The following is an 18,599-nucleotide window of genomic DNA, read 5'->3' on the forward strand; positions in this document are numbered from 1 at the left end:
TGGTGCCTGTTAGCTTGCTATCTGCCTGTTGGCTTCGTTATTGCTTTTGCGCCAGTGACTCTCTCAGCTCATATTGTTTGATGTGAACCAGCTGAGTCTGATGCTAACTCCGACCGGGAGAAGACCCTGGAGCTGATCCGCTACCTGGTCCCAGAGGTGTTTAATGGAGCACTGGTGGACTCGCTGTCAGGCCACGCCCTGTCAGCTGCAGGCCTGGCTGCCTCCTTCCTCTGTGAAATGGAGGAACGTGCTGCACTACCACCTGCGCCACTCTCTATAAGCTCTGTTATCAAAGCTCAGAAGCCGGGTTGGTAAACCCTGTGTGTGAAGCCAGAGGAAATCCTTTAAACCAGGAACTACTGTTGCTCACTGACATGTCATATCAGTTTTACTCTCCAAAGCGTTTGCTTGTTTGGTTATAGTTTGTTTATACTTTGCTTAAATGGCATTCAGTTGTCATGGAAATTGTTTGGAGACATGTACTTAACATAGGTTAAAGATGGAAAACTGAATTCACAATGAGCTTGAAATTAAATATTGAGAATGATTTTTAGCTTCAGCTGACATTTGAAACAACATTTAGCTGTCCTGATTTTTGGGATTTTATACTGGCTTGGACTGCTCTCTGTGTATCCCCAGCTTTGATTTCCTGACAGTTTCTCTTTCAAGCACTTCAGCATGTTTGGGTGTGTGGATGCTTCATTGATTTATGTAATCAATAATGTATGGTGAGTGATGGTGATGACCTTAAAAGTGTAATTCTTTTCAAAAAGGAAAATCATCCAGCTGGACCAGTTTGTTTGGGTAGATTGCTTTTGATTCTGACATCAGGAGATTGCACTGCCCCACTGTGCTGCAGCACAGCCAGGGGTGGGGGGTCTGTATGCCAGTCCTGCAAGGAATCAGAGTCTGACTCATACCAGCACAGTGCGTGTCTCATAAATTCCTGTCACGTAGGCTTGCATCAACTTCAGACCCCTTTCTCAGGACCCAGGTTACATTTGGCTGATGGTTATTTTGACGTTGTAGGGCCATTGCTGGCAACGTATGCTATGGGTGAGCTAACGCAGTCATGCTACCTGATACAGGTGCTCTGTGACCCAGCCATCCTGACAAAGAGGTGGTCTTCTGCACAGGACGCTTAGTGCTCCTCCTTCCCTGTCTCTCTCTAATTATTCCTCTTTTTTCCAGCCTGCATAGGCTACATTCTTTGTGACCGAGTGTTATATTGCCCCTTGGCTTTTGTTCCAGGTGCTGCTCTATTAATGCTGCCTGCTTTGCCCACAGTGCCTGCCACTAAGCTGACCACCCTGACTCGCTCCACGGCTGGGCCTTGCCACTGCAAGTATGACCTCATGGTATTCTTCGAGATCTGCGAGCTGGAGGCTAATGGAGAGTGAGTGTCCTGTGCCATTAACTACATTCGATACATACAGGAAACCCAGCCTAAACAGGCAGCAGCATGGTTTCCTTTTAATAGGCTCCATGTAATCCATTACATTCCTCCATGTAAAATAATCCAGTAATGTAATTTTTTTTTTACCAATGTGCAACTGTTTTTGCCAATTTGTAGACAGGCAATGAAAAATCACACTGCAGTGTATAAAAAGATACTAAAGCAAAGACCCATCTGAAGTAAACAGTATTCTGGACACACTTTAATTGCAATACTTTTATGCTGATTTTGAGAATGCAGTGGTTGGAGTTGGGCAACAAACAACAGCAATAACACTAGCATGAAGAGCTTTTATATTGTGTTTATGGACTGGTGGTTATGACTATGACCACGGTCCTTAGGTTGTGACATCAAATGTGTGTTCTCTCTCCCCAGCTACATCCCTGCAGTAGTGGATCACAGAGGTGGTATGCCTTGCCATGGGACCTTCCTGTTGCACCAGGTAAATGGTAAAATGGACTGCATTTATATAGTGCTTTTCTACTCATTTTGAGTACTCAAAGCACTTTACAGTTATATGCCTCACATCTACCTACCAGTGGCAGAGGCTGCTATATACAGGCTTACCAACTAGCCACTGGGAGCTGTTGGGGGTTCAGTGTCTTGCTCAAGGACACTTCGACACTCTGCCAGGACGAGCCAGATTCAAACCAGGGACCTTCCAATCCCCAGTCAACTGCTCTACCTCCTGAGCCACTGTCGCCCCCACACCTGCCCTGCTTCCTTAAGAGGAAAAGACCAGGGCACACATTCACTACCGTCATAAAGGAATGCCTCATGCTAACATTTCCTTATTTTCCCTTCATTGTCCTGTTGAATTATAATCTACTGTGGTGGACGTGATTCATTTGATATTGCTGCTGTGTGACACCTACTTGTGAACTCCCCACAGGGCATTCAGAGAAGAGTCACGGTGACCATAGTGCATGAGACAGGGAGTGATATTGAGTGGAAGGAAGTCAGGGAGCTGGTTGTGGGTAAGTTGGGTTGAGTTGCATCCTGTTGAGTAAACAACCTTATAAAAACCTGATTCTTTGCAAATGTGTGGGTTATAGGCATGTCTGGAAATGTGCACTGCTGTGATCTCCACCTTCAACAGGGCGCATCCGCAATACTCCAGAGGCTGACGAAACCATCATTGATCCCAACATCCTGTCTCTCAACATCCTGTCTGCAGGATACATTCGCCCTATGCAAGACGACAGGTATATATCCCAGCCCCACATGCCAGCCTTCTGAGGAGAAGACACCTGCCACCTAGTGTCCTAGTCATTCAATGCTATCAGACTGGTGGGAAAGGTTCAGCTATCTTGATACATGCATTAGTCTTTATATGAAACACAATGTGTGTGATATGTGGTTAGGAGGTGTTATGCAAATTACTCTCTTGTCTTTGAATTCATGAAATTGCCAGAAATTCACAACAGAAGTGCACATTCTCAAAGGGAACAGTAGACATCCCTGTCATGAGTTTCAGTGTGATTTGTTCCAGCCCTAGATTCTTTCACTTTCAGTTGAACAAATCACTGTTTCACTTTCATTGCACTGGAGTCACAATACAATGGCAAAGGTTATGTAACCTCTGTACTTTTCGTTTGGGTATTTCACTGGATTTGGTACCTAAACTCCTGAATGCTGCTGCTTGCATTGTTAAAAGGACCAAGTGCCTGCCCTGCACACCCTTCCTAAACAGGAAGTATCACACACTTCATCACAGAGTGTCTTACAGAGGAATATATGAAGAAAAACTTGTTTTTCCTCAGTTCTCATGAAAGTTTCCTTGAGCAAAGCTTTTCCAACATTTTCCCCAAGTTTCGTTCCAAAGAAACCTAGTACACGCTCTCTAGTCTCTAAGTCTTTACTTATAGTGGCATGGGATGAAGACCCAGCAGAGGGAAGTCTCATGTAACTCAAACTGTTTTACTGTAGCAGTACTGAAAGGCCATCCACAATCTTTGAAATTGTGCATTTTAGCCAAATACACAGTGTATGTTACTAAGGACAGTGCTATAAAGTGAAATGGCAGACAGCCTCTCTGAAGGACAAAGGTTTGTTGTGCAATAAACATCTTCAGATCAAACACATCAATAATTTTTGAAGAGCCTTCAGTACAGGCTATGATCAATACTCCCAATTATGACCCTACCTCTTCTCACTATTGCACATTCCCAACTTCATCTCTAAATACATAATGGCAAATATCTCTTACAGACTGTATTTCCTTCTATTCTCTGCACTAGTGCCTTACGCAGTCCTGAAATACAACAGCTGACAAGCTACATCCATGGACTAATTTTGATCATACTCCATAGCAGAATGAAACAGCACACTTAATGGTCAGAAATGAGATTAGTCAGTGCAGAAAGGACCATGGTGGGAGGCTGCATCTGCATTGGGTCACAGAGCAGAGACAAATGCATGGCCCCTTGGATGAGATGCTTATTAAGTGCGGGCAGAGATTTGTAACTGGAATGGAATTGATTTCATGCATTTATATACTTATTTGTTCATTCAGATGCCCCTTGCTTGCCTTTCCTCCCTCTTTCAGTTCCAAAGCAGCTGAAGCTTTGCAAAACAAAAAGGTGGTTTTATCGATGGATCAAGGAGGTCACATGCCCATGGGAAGAAAGAGGCCAAACCTTTTTACCATGCATAAGAGCACCCCATAGTTTGTGTTCTCAAATGCATTTCAGTATCAAAACACAATATCAACAATGTGACATCCATTTATGTAGAAGTATCCTTTTTCATGCTTAGGGAGGAATGAGTGAATGTTTACAACCCATAGTTCTGCCAATTTGTAAAACATGCATTTAATTGTTTCTTTTTCCCCCAGCAGATGAGAGTGCTATAGACTGAATGATGAAAGTTATGCATGAACCTGCCTTTTAGGAAGGCCTTTTACTTCACCTCATGCTGGCTATTTGGCCCTGTGCTTTGATGGTCTTCTATGTGCTATGTTATTATGCTGCTGCTTTTCACTCATAGCCACCACCGTCCTCCATCCTCACCCCCCCTCCCCCCACCCCATTCTTCCTGACATAGTCTCATCCGTCACTGTCATTCTTATTAATACTGAACCCACATTGGCTCAGACCTTTCACTGACTCAGAACTCTCCAAATTGCATAATGTTTTGTTCAGTTTGTGGGCACTCCATTATAAGAGGTCCCAATAGTAATGGTATCTGTGCTTACCATTATAGCTAATACTCTAACCAAGCTGAGGACAAGTTACAAGTTATATTCTTAGATTTAGTTTCCATGATCCCATCCCCTCCATTTGTACACAGTTCCTTTGCAGATCTGTGCACTTTTCACTAGTCCCTAAAGATAGAGGGTAAGACTTGCCATCTCACAGTCTCACACTCACTATGCACTAGCATGAGCTCCCTAACACTAAAACTCACTTAACCCCATAAGCCTCCAACTTGTGTCCATCCTCTCACTTGATCCACTTCACAAATTGATCCACTTCCTTCGTTATTTGTCAGAACAGACCGAACTGATGGTCTTCCCTCTCAAAAGAACACTGCTTAATTTATTTTCCCTCTGTGGAAAAACGCAGCTGTAAACATAGACCTTTTCAAAGCAGCCATGTTTCCTACCCGTGACCTCCTCTCTGACGGTTCAACCACACTGCTTTGCTGGTAGTCTCTTCTCCCTTTGCCTCAAACTAACACCATGCTTTAGACCAGGGTTTGCTCTCCATTGCAAAGGATGAAAAAAAATGAAAGACCAAGAAGAAGCAACAAACATGCCTGGTCAGAAGTCTAGCTCAAATATTGCATCGTCTTCTCAGGCCATGGTTCTCTACTCCCCACCTACCTTAGTCAACAGCATGAGCGGTTATGGTTTGAGATACAGAGGCCTTGCTTTATGGCCTCAGTAAGACAGGTGGAGTCCAGAACCAGGCCCTTCTGGCTAGCTAGGCCTCTGCCCAGTCATGTGCTGCCTCCATTTCAGGACATGCTGATGCTGACATTTTTCTCCCTCTGACCCACTAACAGAATGTTGTTTTGTGTGTTTTACAGACAGTTTCTTGATTCGGATATGCCTAGGTATTATTTTCAAATCCCTCTCGTCTTATCTTGTTGAGTTTGAATACTTTTTCCACCTCCCTTCATCCATTTGAAACTTTCATCCATCCATTGAATCAATCACCATTGCTGTCCTCTCTCTTTACTCCTGGCTTTCTTTGTGTCATGTTTCCCTCCTTTCTTGTCCTCCCTCCCCCAAAGAGGCGTGGGAGATTTTCTTTCTGCAAAGACCCCCTGGTTGTGTTTTTGAGCTGTTGTGGTGCTTGCCAGTGGGAACTGGGGCTGCATGACTTGCTTTGCTTCTTTGAGCTGTTGTTTGGCTGCTTTCCGCTGGAGGTCTTGTAGAGGCCATGATTTCATTTCAGTCTCTCTTTTGGTAGTTGTGGCGGGCACACTTTAAAGCCAGAGTTGAGGTTCCCACAATAATGTCACCAGAAATGTTCACGAGCTAACCTTTCTTGATCACTAATTCTGATTTGTTTTCATGAATGCCAGAGGAAAAATGGAAGGCTAACTATTGAATAGACTGCATCCTCCACTTGGCAAATCAAACTGTACCAGCAAAACTGTACTAACTACTATTAACTACCTTCTGCTATGAACATTGCACATTATAAACACATAAAGGGACTACATTTCTATCAGTTTAATTTAGACTAGAAGCTTGCACATGTGCCATGGAAAACATCCTGGCTTTGACCTTGACAGTGAACAATAACCATTCTCAAACAACCTGTTTTACCTTGGACTGATGATTCAGGTGTTATGTATCTTCATACATATTGCTAAAATTGTGGTTTGAAATCTTTAACAATTATTGAACATTTTATGCACATGTACACATGTGTACACACACAGTCACATATGCAAGCACTCATGGTCCACAATAAAGTTTCCTTCCCCCTCACTGTGACCCATACTTTACAGCAATACTGGGATTAAGAAAGGGATTTTATTTCATTATAATATAAGAAAAAAAATGTGTGTTCAGTCAGATGTGTCTGGACTAAGAAATTCAACACTCCTGAATTTCCAACAATCCTGCTGGACAACCTGACAGGGCAATAAATAGGCCAGTCCCATAATGCAACAGATTCTGCATTTTGTCACAGAATTGTGGCCTGCCGAGAGTGAATTACAGCTGTGAGCTCTTAGCAGATTATTCAGGAAATGCACACAACTGTTTCCACAGTGCATTTAAGGGTAAAGTTGGAAAGTGAAACATATTCACATTGAATGAGCGAGGAAAAGCTGAAGGACAAACACCTGTATATTTTTCAAAAAGTGAAGATGAAAGATATATTTTATGAGACAATATGAAATTGCATGGCCTACCAGAGATAGTCTCTGTACCATTCAAACAAGGGGAAACTGTGGTACTGGTGAGAATGGTATCAGACCAGTTTGCCGCACAGTCTTCAATGCAATGAAAATCCAAGATGTGGATTTTTATTGCACTGAAGGCTGTGCAAAATCAGAACAGCCATACAGTGTAAACTCTGGAAGCAAGGAAAGAAACTCTGGAGACTAATTTGAATACTACTAACAATGCACAAAATACAACTATCGTGAATACTGGGGGAAAATACTTTTTCCAAACATCTACTGTAATGGGAACCAGTAAACAAAATTACAGTCACCTTACAATACTACTGAACATAAGACATATTTCAACAATAGTGGCAATGCAATACAATACGTTGGAACTATACCCACCTACAATATTCCTGCTGCTAGGGGGCAGTGATGGTCTTGTTTTCGTCAAAATTCTTCAAAAAGTGGTGGCAAAATGTACTATACAGTATGATTTGTGTCCCTAGAACTGTTTAATGTTAACCATAACTTATTTTATACATTTACTTTCCATTGAAATGTACTTTTTAAAAGAATATATACAAATGGCTTCATTTTGACATTTTAATGCTACAATGTTTAAGCTTCAGAATGATGTTCCAGTTTAAGATGGCATAAGAGTTAAATGAACTGAAGGATTTGCACATTCAAGGATGTGAAGGAACAGTGCTGTCACCTGAGGTCTTTGCAGAAAGTCATTCCTCACTCGCAAGTGTCTGTTTCTTAATGGGACAGAGCAGCTATTCAGCAGTCAGAGACACGGTGCATACTCCACTATGTCTAACCAAGGACAGGAATTCATTAGAGAGAAGAAAGGGGAGGCTCCACATCTTTGGTATTCATATTGCCCAGTAATTATTCACTGTAATAACACTTTCTGTGCAGAAGTATGTTGGTGGAATATTTTCTGCAGAAGTACTGCTCTTGTGAAATATTTCATCTCAAATGTGGCTTGGACAAAAGATGCCAAAGCCCAGGTTCCTCAACTTTTGCCAGAAGAATGACTTCAGCATTGGCATTACAAAAATAAAATAAAAACCCCAAAATATGGTGCCAGAGGAGAAATATTGCTGGCAGGGTATATCACACACCCAGAAGCTGACTGGTCTTTTCTATGAGATAAAACCAATGGGTAATTGGGGTGAAGGCTCCCCTCCCTTTCTGATCATGCCATCCTGGGCTTCATCGAACTTTCATGTCCCTGAGTTAAAACGGCTATTCACCTCGTGATGCAGCTACTAAACACCTGTGGCTCTTTTCCTTCTGGGTGACACAGGGGACTCAGCGGGCCATCTCCACATTTGTTATGTGAACTACACAAAAGTGTGTCTTACCCTCTTTTATGGGGTGCAGAAACCCCGGCTGACTTACTTTATATATCTCACTGAAATGAGCACAGTGAGATTTAAAGCCATACTGGGCAGTGTGCCCAAAGCATAACCGGTTTCAGTGCAGTTATTTGCCTGGGTACAGAATCTGGATACGTCAGTTCAGGAGGTAAATCATGCTGTTATCTTGAAGGAGGAATATTATTTTGATTAAGAACAGCCATCTGGAGTTCATTAATGTACTATTCACAGATAAACAAAACTGTGAGCCTTCAGATTGTTAAACTACTTGTACATTTGCACCTTTAAAAGTAGATTTTTGTTTACTATTATCATAACAACTTGGTGTAACATTGCTACATTTGCATCATAAATCTTTCTTTGCCATCCTACGTTGGATTGATAGCCTGCAGCAAGGACCCCTTTTTCTGGAAAAGGAATTTTCCAAATATGACAGAACTTGAGCACCTAGAAGGAAAAAAAACAGTGGCCTCAGTAACGAAGCCCACAACTATAACTACTTCTGAACTCTCACCTTTGATTCTTTGCTGGTTTCCTTCCTCTCAAAGCATTTCGTTGGGAGTTGACCATAGGTATTTCTCACCCCTGTCCACCTCCTCCCAGTCTGTCAATCTATCTCTCATACTCTTATCTTTTTTTCTGTGCTGAGTTTCTCATTGTCATTCATGCCAGAGTACATGGTTGTAAAAGGGGGGGGTTTTGAATGAAGTTTCTGTTGCATGCAGATACTGTGTTTCTACCCCTCAAGTTTTGTGATTGTTTATCTGATATTTGTCACAAATTGATGTTGTCCTTCAGAATGAAACTACAGTATGTTCTGTGTGTCCTGTGATTAGTTTTAAATGTTGAAAGATAACATTATGGCCAATAGATTTCAGACAAGTGCCTATTAAATATTTAATGTTCATACCAACACTGAACTGTCAATGACATTTTTAACACTCATTTTTTCTAATTGTTGCAAACTATCTTGCCAGTATTTCTCGGTTAAACACAACTGCCACTTCACTGTCAGCCACCATAACATTTGAGCAAGCAGATGGAGTTGAAGCTTACTTACGATCTCTGTTAACTGCACAGGGTGCTTAGCTGGTGCATTTGCAGTCAAACTGATTAAATGCAAACAGACTAAAGTCTTTTCAGTTCCTCCTCTAATGTTGCAGTAAATGTATGCATAAGTGTTGATGGTTGTGCGAGTACACCTGGTTTCTATGAAAGTCTTTGCGGATGCAATTATTCAAAAAACTAATTTAAAACTACAGAAAGCGTTTCAACTATCACTATAATATTTTTATTTCAGTTTGAGTTAGGCAAAATTGAAATTATTTCTATGCTGCAGACAAGACTTAATCACTCCACCACTCCCATATGGTGAAATATAGAGAAAAGGCAGGCTTAGACAAAAGACATGAAGACCATTAACAAAGGGCAGTCCTGCTGCCATCTCCACTGCTGCTTAGGTATGTCAATATGCTTTCACTGGACTGTTTCTTGTGTTAAACAGGGAACAGCTTGATGTTTAGGTAGGGGCATCCAAATTAAAGGCACTACAGACATGGAGGACAGCAAATGTTTTTGTTGCTTGCAGAGTAGAACGGCAGTTGTGTACAATTATTACATACTTTGCTCCCCCTGAGAAACATAATCATGAGGGCAACAGATCAGTTTTCAGAACTATTTGGAAGACACACATGTAGATCCATCCATGAAGCACAGACTAATGGGACCGAAACTTTAACCTTTCATTGCTGTGGTCAGTTAGAGATGCAGAGACTACGCCATTGCTGAAGTCAGCTGGGGACAAGTTCTTGGAAACACAATGTGAAAAATATCCACGGCATAATCTCTCCCCTTTGTGCCATCCCTCAGGACCTTCTACCGTTTTGAGGCTGCCTGGGATAGCTCAATGCACAACTCCCTCCTGCTGAATCGCGTGACTCCGTATGGAGAGAAAATCTACATGACCTTGTCTGCTTACCTGGAGGTAAATCAAACAGCTGATGTGGAACCATGGTCCTATGGACCAATTCTTAGCAGAAACAATCACTCATGGGCATGGAAAGGGTAACATCCAGAATCATCTCTCCCTTTTTAGATGGAGAACTGTACCCAGCCCACAGTGATAACCAAAGACTTCTGCATGGTGTTTTACTCACGAGATGCCAAACTTCCTGCTTCCCGCTCCATCCGCAATCTGTTTGGGAGTGGGAGCCTGAAGGCCTCAGAGAGGTGAGGCTCACCAATAAACCGCAATGCCATGTAAATTTTATGGTTGCCTCAATGATTGGAGTCATGAACTAACGCCATCTTTTTTGCCTTAGTAACCGCGTCACTGGTGTTTATGAAGTCAGTCTGTGTCACCTAGCAGATGCAGGAAGCCCAGGTATGAGCTTCTTCTCTAAAGACCTTTATTGATGGGTCCATTTCACTCCGTCCATCTCTCTGAGTGCCACTGTCAGGTCACAGGCACGGATTCAAATGCAGACCAGGTGTACTCAGGTTCCAAGTGGTTTTATTGCTATTGCAGGGCAAGTTCGTGGTGGCAATACAGGCAGGGTCAAAAAACCAGGAAGGCAGTCCAAGGCAGAGCAAACAAGGAGCAGGGATCAAAACAGGAAAAGGCAGGGTCAAAACCGGGTGGGCAGGCAGATCAGGCAACCAACGCAGGATGGCAGGCAGGGATGAGGTAGCAAGTCAGGCAGAAGTCAGCACAGGATCAGCAGCACAAATAATAGGTACGCAACAGAGAAAACACTGAGATGAACTGGCAACAAGACAGAGACAAGCAGGGTTTATAAAGGGCTGGGCTGACGAGGAGATGGGATGCAGGTGGGCAGGCAGGCAGGTGGAGGCGATCAGGAAATCAGGTGGGCGCGGACAGGGCCGAGAGGACACACGGGAACACACGGGAACTGTAAATAAAAGCACATGGACGACACTGACAGACAGGGAGAAACACAAAAACAACAGCTAGGGGGCCGCAGTACTGACAGCCTCATTCTCTGGTCTCTCTTAGGTATGCAACGGAGGCGCAGGAGGGTCCTGGATACCTCAGTGGCATATGTCCGTGGGGAGGAGAACCTGGCAGGTTGGAGGCCACGCAGCGATAGCCTCATACTGGATCACCAGTGGGAGCTGGATAAACTGAGCCTGCTGCAAGAGGTAGGCGACACTGTGGAAAATTTACTGAGTCATAGTGAACCAGAATAGCCAGTATTTTTTCATCTGAAGACTACTTTAAATTACTGAACATACATGATGTTAACTTGACAGTGCATCCAAATTTGAACACTGTGGGAGAATGTGTGCTATACAGTCTAAAGGGACTCTATTATGTTTTTCTCTGGACACTGTTTGGCTTGCTAAAATGATGTTCATATTTCCATTGAGTGCTAATCCTTGGAGATAGGAAAAGGTGCTTCGTGCATATGCGATCCTCTGAGCTTTAGTCTGGCTGCATGTGTATATCTACAGGTGGAAAAGACCAGGCACTATCTGCTCCTGAGGGAGAAGCTGGAGACCACACTAATGCTGGGCCAGGAGTCACTGTCATCCTGTGGCAGTGAAGATCAGGGTGAAGCATGTCAGTCCTCCTCAGAAAATGGCAGTCTCGGGCCTAGCGTCACACTTGACAGCCCCAATGAGCGGCAGAGAGAGCTGGCTGCTAAGGTAACTACTGCAGCTTGATGCTGCCCCAGGGGTCTCTCACTTTGTGAAGTGACTTTGGAGTACTTGGAAAGCTCTATGAATTTTGTAATCCCTCACCCCCCTGTTTTGTTTGTTTCCTCAGTGTCTGCGTCTCCTCACTCACACCTTCAACAGGGAGTACAGCCACGTCTGTATCAGTGCCAGTGAGAGCAAGGTAAACTTACGCCACTAGATCTTGTCACACCCTGGAGTTAAGAGACCTCCAGTTTATGCTCATTTGGTATTTATTACGATTAGTCAGGTGGCCTTATTGGGGGCTACTATAGTGTATATCCACTTAATTGTGACAATTCACAAATAATACACATTTCTTAAGAGTTAGGTCTTCCTTTTTCTTTTACAGCTATGAACTATGTAAAAATAAATGATTTCTTTCTGCTTTTACAGTAAGTGAAATGTGTCTTTCTTGCTAACTCACTAGCTTCATGTCCCTTTGTGTGTTCCAGCTTTCTGAGATGTCGGTGACACTGTTGAGGGACTCCACCTCAGCCTCCACTCTGAGTACCCTGACCCCGTCCTCCACATGTCCCTCATTGGTGGAGGGACGCTACAGCAACACTGAGCTCAGGTCAGCTACGTTACATTAACTCTGATGCAGTGAAGACCATTATAGACACATAATCTGCAAGATAAATGTAACTGTGTAAAGAGAAGTTGCTTGTGGACTTATGCAAAGACTGTCTACATGTCTTGTCTGTGTTGCAGAACCCCAATGCCCCGGTCTCGCTCTGTCAGCCCTGATCCTGACTCACTACAGGAAGGAGAGATAAAGAAGTCCCCAAGTGGAGCTCTGGGGGCCAAAGCAAAAGCCCGCATTTTTGTTCCTGACATCCAGGAGATCCGTGTCAGGTGAGCCATGTCAGAATCTGGACACTAAGATGGGGCAGGTTTGCCAGTGCAGTTCTGTGGTAATGGTAGTTACAGTCGACAAAGAACACAGACAAGTGAAAGTGATAGAACTTCTGCATCTGAAGTTCAAATGAATGACTGTTCCACTAAAGCCATGTGTAATGTTGCAGCCCTATCGTGTCGAAAAAGGGGTACCTGCACTTCCTCGAGCCGCACACCAATGGGTGGGTGAAGCGCTATGTTGTGGTGCGTCGGCCGTACGTCTACATTTACAACACAGAGAAGGACAGTGTGGAAAGAGCCATCCTGAACCTGTCCTCTGCACAGGTGGAGTACAGCGAAGACCAGCAGGCCATGCTCAAGGTATGTCAACCCTCACATAGCTTAAAAAGACATACAGACATTAATACTGTGTCCTCCTTCTGACCACAAAGCTGGGAAACTTTGTGACAGAAGGCTTGTTCTATCAAAGATGTTTTTGTCTCATCTCTGTAGACCCCCAACACCTTTGCAGTGTGCACTGAGCATCGTGGGATACTCCTTCAAGCCAGCAATGACAAGGAAATGCATGACTGGTTGTATGCCTTTAACCCTCTCCTTGCTGGATCCATCAGGTAATCCAGTTCCAGTATCCAGTTGTATTTATGTGAATATCAATGATTACCCCTAACTAACAAGTCATTGCTCTTTTAACTGCTCAGTTCTTCCAGTGTTATCACGACTGTTATTCTGTTTGACATGGGAATGATTCACCAAATGCTGAGAGTAATGGATCTGTTTTTCTCGTGTGACCGCTCCTCTCCCCCAGATCAAAGCTTTCCAGGAGAAGAGCTGGACAGATGAGGATCTGATATGAGTGATGAGACCCCGCCCCCAACATGACTTGAGAAAAAGAGAATGAGACAAAATGAGAAAGACTAATCCTGTATATAGATCACCAGACCTAACACCCTGACCCTGTGCTGTATCTGTCCTCCCCTGCAACTTGCCTGTTTCTGCACATGCTCAGTTTATTACAACCAACCAAAACTGTACGCAAGGCCCAATGGTGCTCAACATTGCTGCATGTACGGCTTTGTAACCTATGGGCTGAGTAATCAGAACACCCATTCTCAGGGCAACCAGGCCCTAGCTCACTAGAATATTCCACGTTAGGGGAGCGAAGGGGGGAGAGGAATGGTGTCTTACTAGCTCCTTATTTCTAGAGTGGCTGCCTGTATAGATATCAGCAGTGCTTTAGACTGCCCTTTTTGAGCTCTGTAGTAAATGAGCTTCAACCTACAGTGGTGTAAATCATTTCACCATACAAACTACCCTGCCACAAAGCCATAAATGTAATTTTCATAGTATCAGAGAGTGGGAAAAAACACATACTTTTCCCACACAGCTCCTTTAGCTAGCATAAATTAGAATAGGAACATCTTAAACATAGTGGTCTATCTATTAGTATAGTGAAACAGTTCATGGGTACCTCTGCAGCAGAGGTCAGTATTTCAAGTCAGTGAAAATCAAGTATTTCTACATTAATTCCACAGGATCTTCTTCATCATTTTAAATGATCAAATTGGTACATCATAACTGACAGAGCCTTTGGAAAGCACTCCCTCTCCACATTCCATTTAATTTCTACTACTGCTAAACTTTTTTGGACAGTGTAGGATCCTTAATATTGATATAATCTCCAGTGTCCTTTCATAGAGAAGTTCTTATTTTGTTATTGTGCTCCAAGATTTCGACATACTCTGGCAATAGGAGAAATATTTTGGCTTTGAAAAGCATAAATCCTCATGTGCACCCACTTTCTCATAATAAGGTCCCATAATGCTCTGCCCACTCCTGAAAACATATTTGGTAGTTGTTAGCTCAGACAAGGCAAAGTCATCAACTTCTGATCTGTTTCTGTGAGCTTATGCTACATAATTATTTGCTTTAATTGATTTTTCTTTGCATCTTTGAAAACATGTACATTCAAGTATTTAACCATAGATTTGTTTCTTTGAAATGTATTTATTTACAAAAACATATTTTTTAATGAAGTACAGAAAAATTTCTGCATATGGCACTTTTTATTATGTTTCCCCAACGTCTTAATTGCCCTCATTACTAACCAAAAAAATATATTTTGGGGGGAAAGCTGATACAGGGATTGTAGCTGCTATGTAGATTGTTTAAACTAAATAATTCTACCATTTAATATATTGAAAAATTACATCTAAGCGTACATCAGATGTCTCTCTTATACTATTAAGACCAGCTCGTTAGCCACCATCTAAGCATCTGGGTAGAGTGTATGAGGATTGTGCACCAAAAATCAAAAACACTGCTATAATATCCTTGACATTTTAAACAACATATGATTATGATCTATTCAAACAGAAGAGTCACGACTTCTAAAATCATGTATGTCTATACTGAAATCTGTCATATTTTCTGAAACCACTAAAGTGCCCCATTTGCAGGAAATAATAGGATATTGAGTCTGTGATGGTTGTGAGTGAAAGTGTATCTGTACACATGTGGCATTAGGAAGCACATTTCTTTTCTTTAATTGCTGCACCAACCTTTACCTTCTTATGCTGCTGTCACGCCCCTGTTCATATCGACTGATTTTGCCTGTCGTATCATCATGTAGCATCTAATGCCCATCTTCTAGCCTATGATCCACAGTATGTATACAGGCAAATATACAACACATAGCAGGGGTACTGTTTGTAAATTGAGTGTACATGTTAAGATTTGTCACATAAAGCATTTTATAGACATACTAGTGACAAGTATCAATGATACATTTATACAAATACGTATTGATATAATATGAGAATCCTATCAACCCATGGATGCATCCTAATGTTATTCCTGAGAATGGATGGAGCTTTTCTCCAGTCTTCTTGGCTCTAAGCCTCCTCCTTTCTTGTGAAACGTCTGATAATGGTCTTGCCTTTTCCACAAGTTCACAGCAGACATTTTCTAGCCTAGCTTGGTTTTCTCTTGATTTTTTTTGACACACTGTATTGTCTGTCTTTCCGTCCCACTTTCGATCAAGTTAACCAGAAGCATTAAAACAATTATTTTCTTATGTACTTAGCTTGTTCATTACTCCTTCTAAAACCCTCAGTTTCAGAGCATGTTGAAATGCCTTGAATCAAACGTGCGCTATGTCCCTGAATTCAGAGTTTAAGGGTATTTTTATTGTATCTAAGTGGTGACTAAAACCATTAATTTTTTTTTGATTCTGCATTGGACATTGTTAGTGGTAGCCAATTAATTTATGAAGTATACTGCTAAGAAATTCAGAGAGGAAGTAAAAACAAACATGTTTTACAGTGGTCAGCCAACGAGTAAATATTCACCTATTCAACATACAAGTAAACCGATACTGTTCATAATATATGTGCACCATCTTCTTTCCCTCAAGTTGACTAGGAAGAAACGAATAATAATAAATATATGTTGTAAAGACCCATGAAACTACTGAATGTGCCCATATGAAGCTTCACTGATTCACACATGTAGTCCTCAGGTGGCTGGTTTTGCCTTGTCATCCAAAGCAGCATCCTGTACATATTTTACCAAACACTTTGTCCAGTCAGTTTAATAGAAGTGATCATCAGCTGTAATTATGTCTGTCCAAGGCAGGCATATCATGTTAGATTCTGGACCCCTCGTGTGTCTGAATTATAGGAAGCAAGCTGTGACTGGACATGCCTTTGGCTGAGCAGCTATTGGAGTACAGCCTGCAGCCCTATTGCTTCCTGTGTGTTTTGACAGAGATGCGGGAGTCATCTGGAGAGAGCAGTTTGGTTGAATTCCCCAGCTGCTTTTGACAGCACTGGGTATAAAAGTGCGCCTGAGGCCAGCCAACCTACAGAGCGCACTTAGTTCAGTGAGTTCATCTGCTCTTGGAATGTAGGACAAAATCCTGACATGTAGTGGGGTAAAAAGTATAGTCTGGGAGAATTCAGTTGGATTTTGCTTCATCTAAAAAATAGACTGCTTTAAATCTGATTATAAATAAAAGAAGAATAAAACTTTTGAGTCATCCTTCAATACTATAGGTGCATTCCTTCCCCCTATCAATATTTCTAGGCATATTTTGTTAAAATCTTTACACAATTTAGGGGGATTGGAGACTTAACAGGCATAAATGTATGTTTTCTTTTATGGTCACAGTCTTGTTCCATAAACCTTATTAAGATTTACTAATTGATTATGCTTCATAATGAAACCCAGCAGAGATTGAATTGTTATTTGGGAAAATGTCTATTATGGCATGCAGTGAATATCAAATGAACTTACACAGTATAAAACAGGGGTCTTTTAAAATATATATTTAAATTCTAGAAAAGTATTTTTAAGTCTTGGAGTCAATAATATTTGAACAATAACACTGGGTGCTAAAACAATATTCTTGCTAAAATGGCATTTTGTGACCACCCTAGTTGAGAATTAGAGTAACATTTTGCATGGTTACCATGGCATATTTACAAGTTATTAATGTCGGATCTATTATCAGATTGTCACACATTATCTTATGTTTCCTGTCTAAGTATTATCTTTCATACATTACTCATTGGCTGCTCTTATGTTTGTAATTTAAGTGGACAATATTGCGGTACTTTTGGGTTGAAATGAAGGAATACAGTTACAGTATGGTGACAGAAAAAGACCTGGTACACCTAATAATGTAGATATGTAGCACTGAGCGCATGTGTTATAATTGAGTTCTGTTTATTGTTTGGTGCTTTGAACAAGTCAAATAAACTGCTAAATAACAAAGCTGTTATATCATTGGTGTTGGCCTGAATAACAACAAATATCCACTCAAGTATACTACATCTTTGTTACCAAACTGTGGTATTGTCAGTGCACCAAAACAAATGGGACATAGACCAGAGGGGTTTTGTTGTACAAAATTCACTTATTTTAACCTGCTCAGTTCTGAGGCAGTTAACTTTGGATGTGATGTTCTATACTTCCTACATATGCGAAAGTTACTTTTACTCCATTCTCCCCTGACCAAGAACAGCCATCACTCACCACACATCCCAGCAAATGTCTTCAAAGCAGCACGTTTTAAGTTATTTTCCTTTATTATTTCTGTGCTTCCATATCTGAGTAATACCCAAGGATTCCTCCTCATTAGCTATGTTAAACTGAATCTATAATAAGTTTCCATTTTTCTTCAAGTTTCTATTTTCTCTGTATATAAACACGATTGCTGTGGACAGTGTATTATACAGCTGTAACCAGTTTGTACCATCCTGAATGGGCAGTAGTTTAATCAATGTCTTGAACTATTTTGAGTGTTGGAGTTAAAGAGTCAAATGTTTGTGTACACTTAACACATTGTCGGATGTTAAATAAACGTGAAACTTATGCAACACTGACAACGTCTCTTGGGTCTGTCTTTACCTTACAATAATGGGAGGACGGCAGAATAATAATAATCGTCAGATACTTTATTGATCCCCATGGGGAATTTCGTCCTCTGCATGTAACCCATCCTATACCTATACACAGTGGGCACACACACACACACACACACCAGGAGCTAGGAGCAGTGAGCAGCCGCGGTGCAGCGCACGGGGAGGAACTCCAGTTCTTTTGCCAGTACCTTGGTCAAGGGCACTGACAGGAGTATTAACGATAAAAATACTTGTCTTTGATAGTGGGAGGAAACTGGAGCACCCGCCGGAAAGCCACGCAAATTCCACACAGAAAGGACCTGGGACGACCGGGATGCGAACCCACGCTCTTCTTGCTATCAGGCAACAATGCTAACCACTGAGCCACCGTGCTGTCCAGACCTTGGAACAACCAGTGTAAAAGTTTTTTTTTTTTTTTTT

The 18,599-nt window shown here is 41.9% G+C and overlaps 1 protein-coding gene across 16 annotated transcripts in view; it reads left to right on the forward strand.

Annotated features, from left to right (window-relative positions):
- The window catches only part of kif1aa (kinesin family member 1Aa), a 54,403-nt gene extending 36,269 nt beyond the window's left edge, over positions 1–18,134 (forward strand). For 6 of the 16 annotated variants that reach the window (XM_036520969.1, XM_036520971.1, XM_036520970.1 and 3 more), the window contains 17 exons: positions 1,288–1,396; positions 1,832–1,898; positions 2,349–2,433; positions 2,556–2,661; positions 5,489–5,515; positions 8,745–8,768; positions 10,066–10,180; positions 10,292–10,425; positions 10,518–10,579; positions 11,213–11,358; positions 11,671–11,865; positions 11,987–12,058; positions 12,351–12,472; positions 12,610–12,753; positions 12,924–13,116; positions 13,249–13,367; positions 13,562–18,134. In XM_036520969.1, coding sequence (XP_036376862.1) covers positions 1,288–1,396; positions 1,832–1,898; positions 2,349–2,433; positions 2,556–2,661; positions 5,489–5,515; positions 8,745–8,768; positions 10,066–10,180; positions 10,292–10,425; positions 10,518–10,579; positions 11,213–11,358; positions 11,671–11,865; positions 11,987–12,058; positions 12,351–12,472; positions 12,610–12,753; positions 12,924–13,116; positions 13,249–13,367; positions 13,562–13,604 — 1,763 coding nt within the window. In that variant the 3' untranslated portion in view covers positions 13,605–18,134. The remainder of the gene's footprint in view (positions 1–1,287; positions 1,397–1,831; positions 1,899–2,348; positions 2,434–2,555; positions 2,662–5,488; positions 5,516–8,744; positions 8,769–10,065; positions 10,181–10,291; positions 10,426–10,517; positions 10,580–11,212; positions 11,359–11,670; positions 11,866–11,986; positions 12,059–12,350; positions 12,473–12,609; positions 12,754–12,923; positions 13,117–13,248; positions 13,368–13,561) is intronic. The other 10 variants (XM_036520972.1, XM_036520974.1, XM_036520985.1 and 7 more) reach the window with 3 other exon arrangements.
- Positions 18,135–18,599: the final 465 nt, after the last annotated feature.

Source organism: Megalops cyprinoides, chromosome 2, assembly GCF_013368585.1.
Source record: "Megalops cyprinoides isolate fMegCyp1 chromosome 2, fMegCyp1.pri, whole genome shotgun sequence".
NCBI lineage: Eukaryota > Metazoa > Chordata > Actinopteri > Elopiformes > Megalopidae > Megalops > Megalops cyprinoides.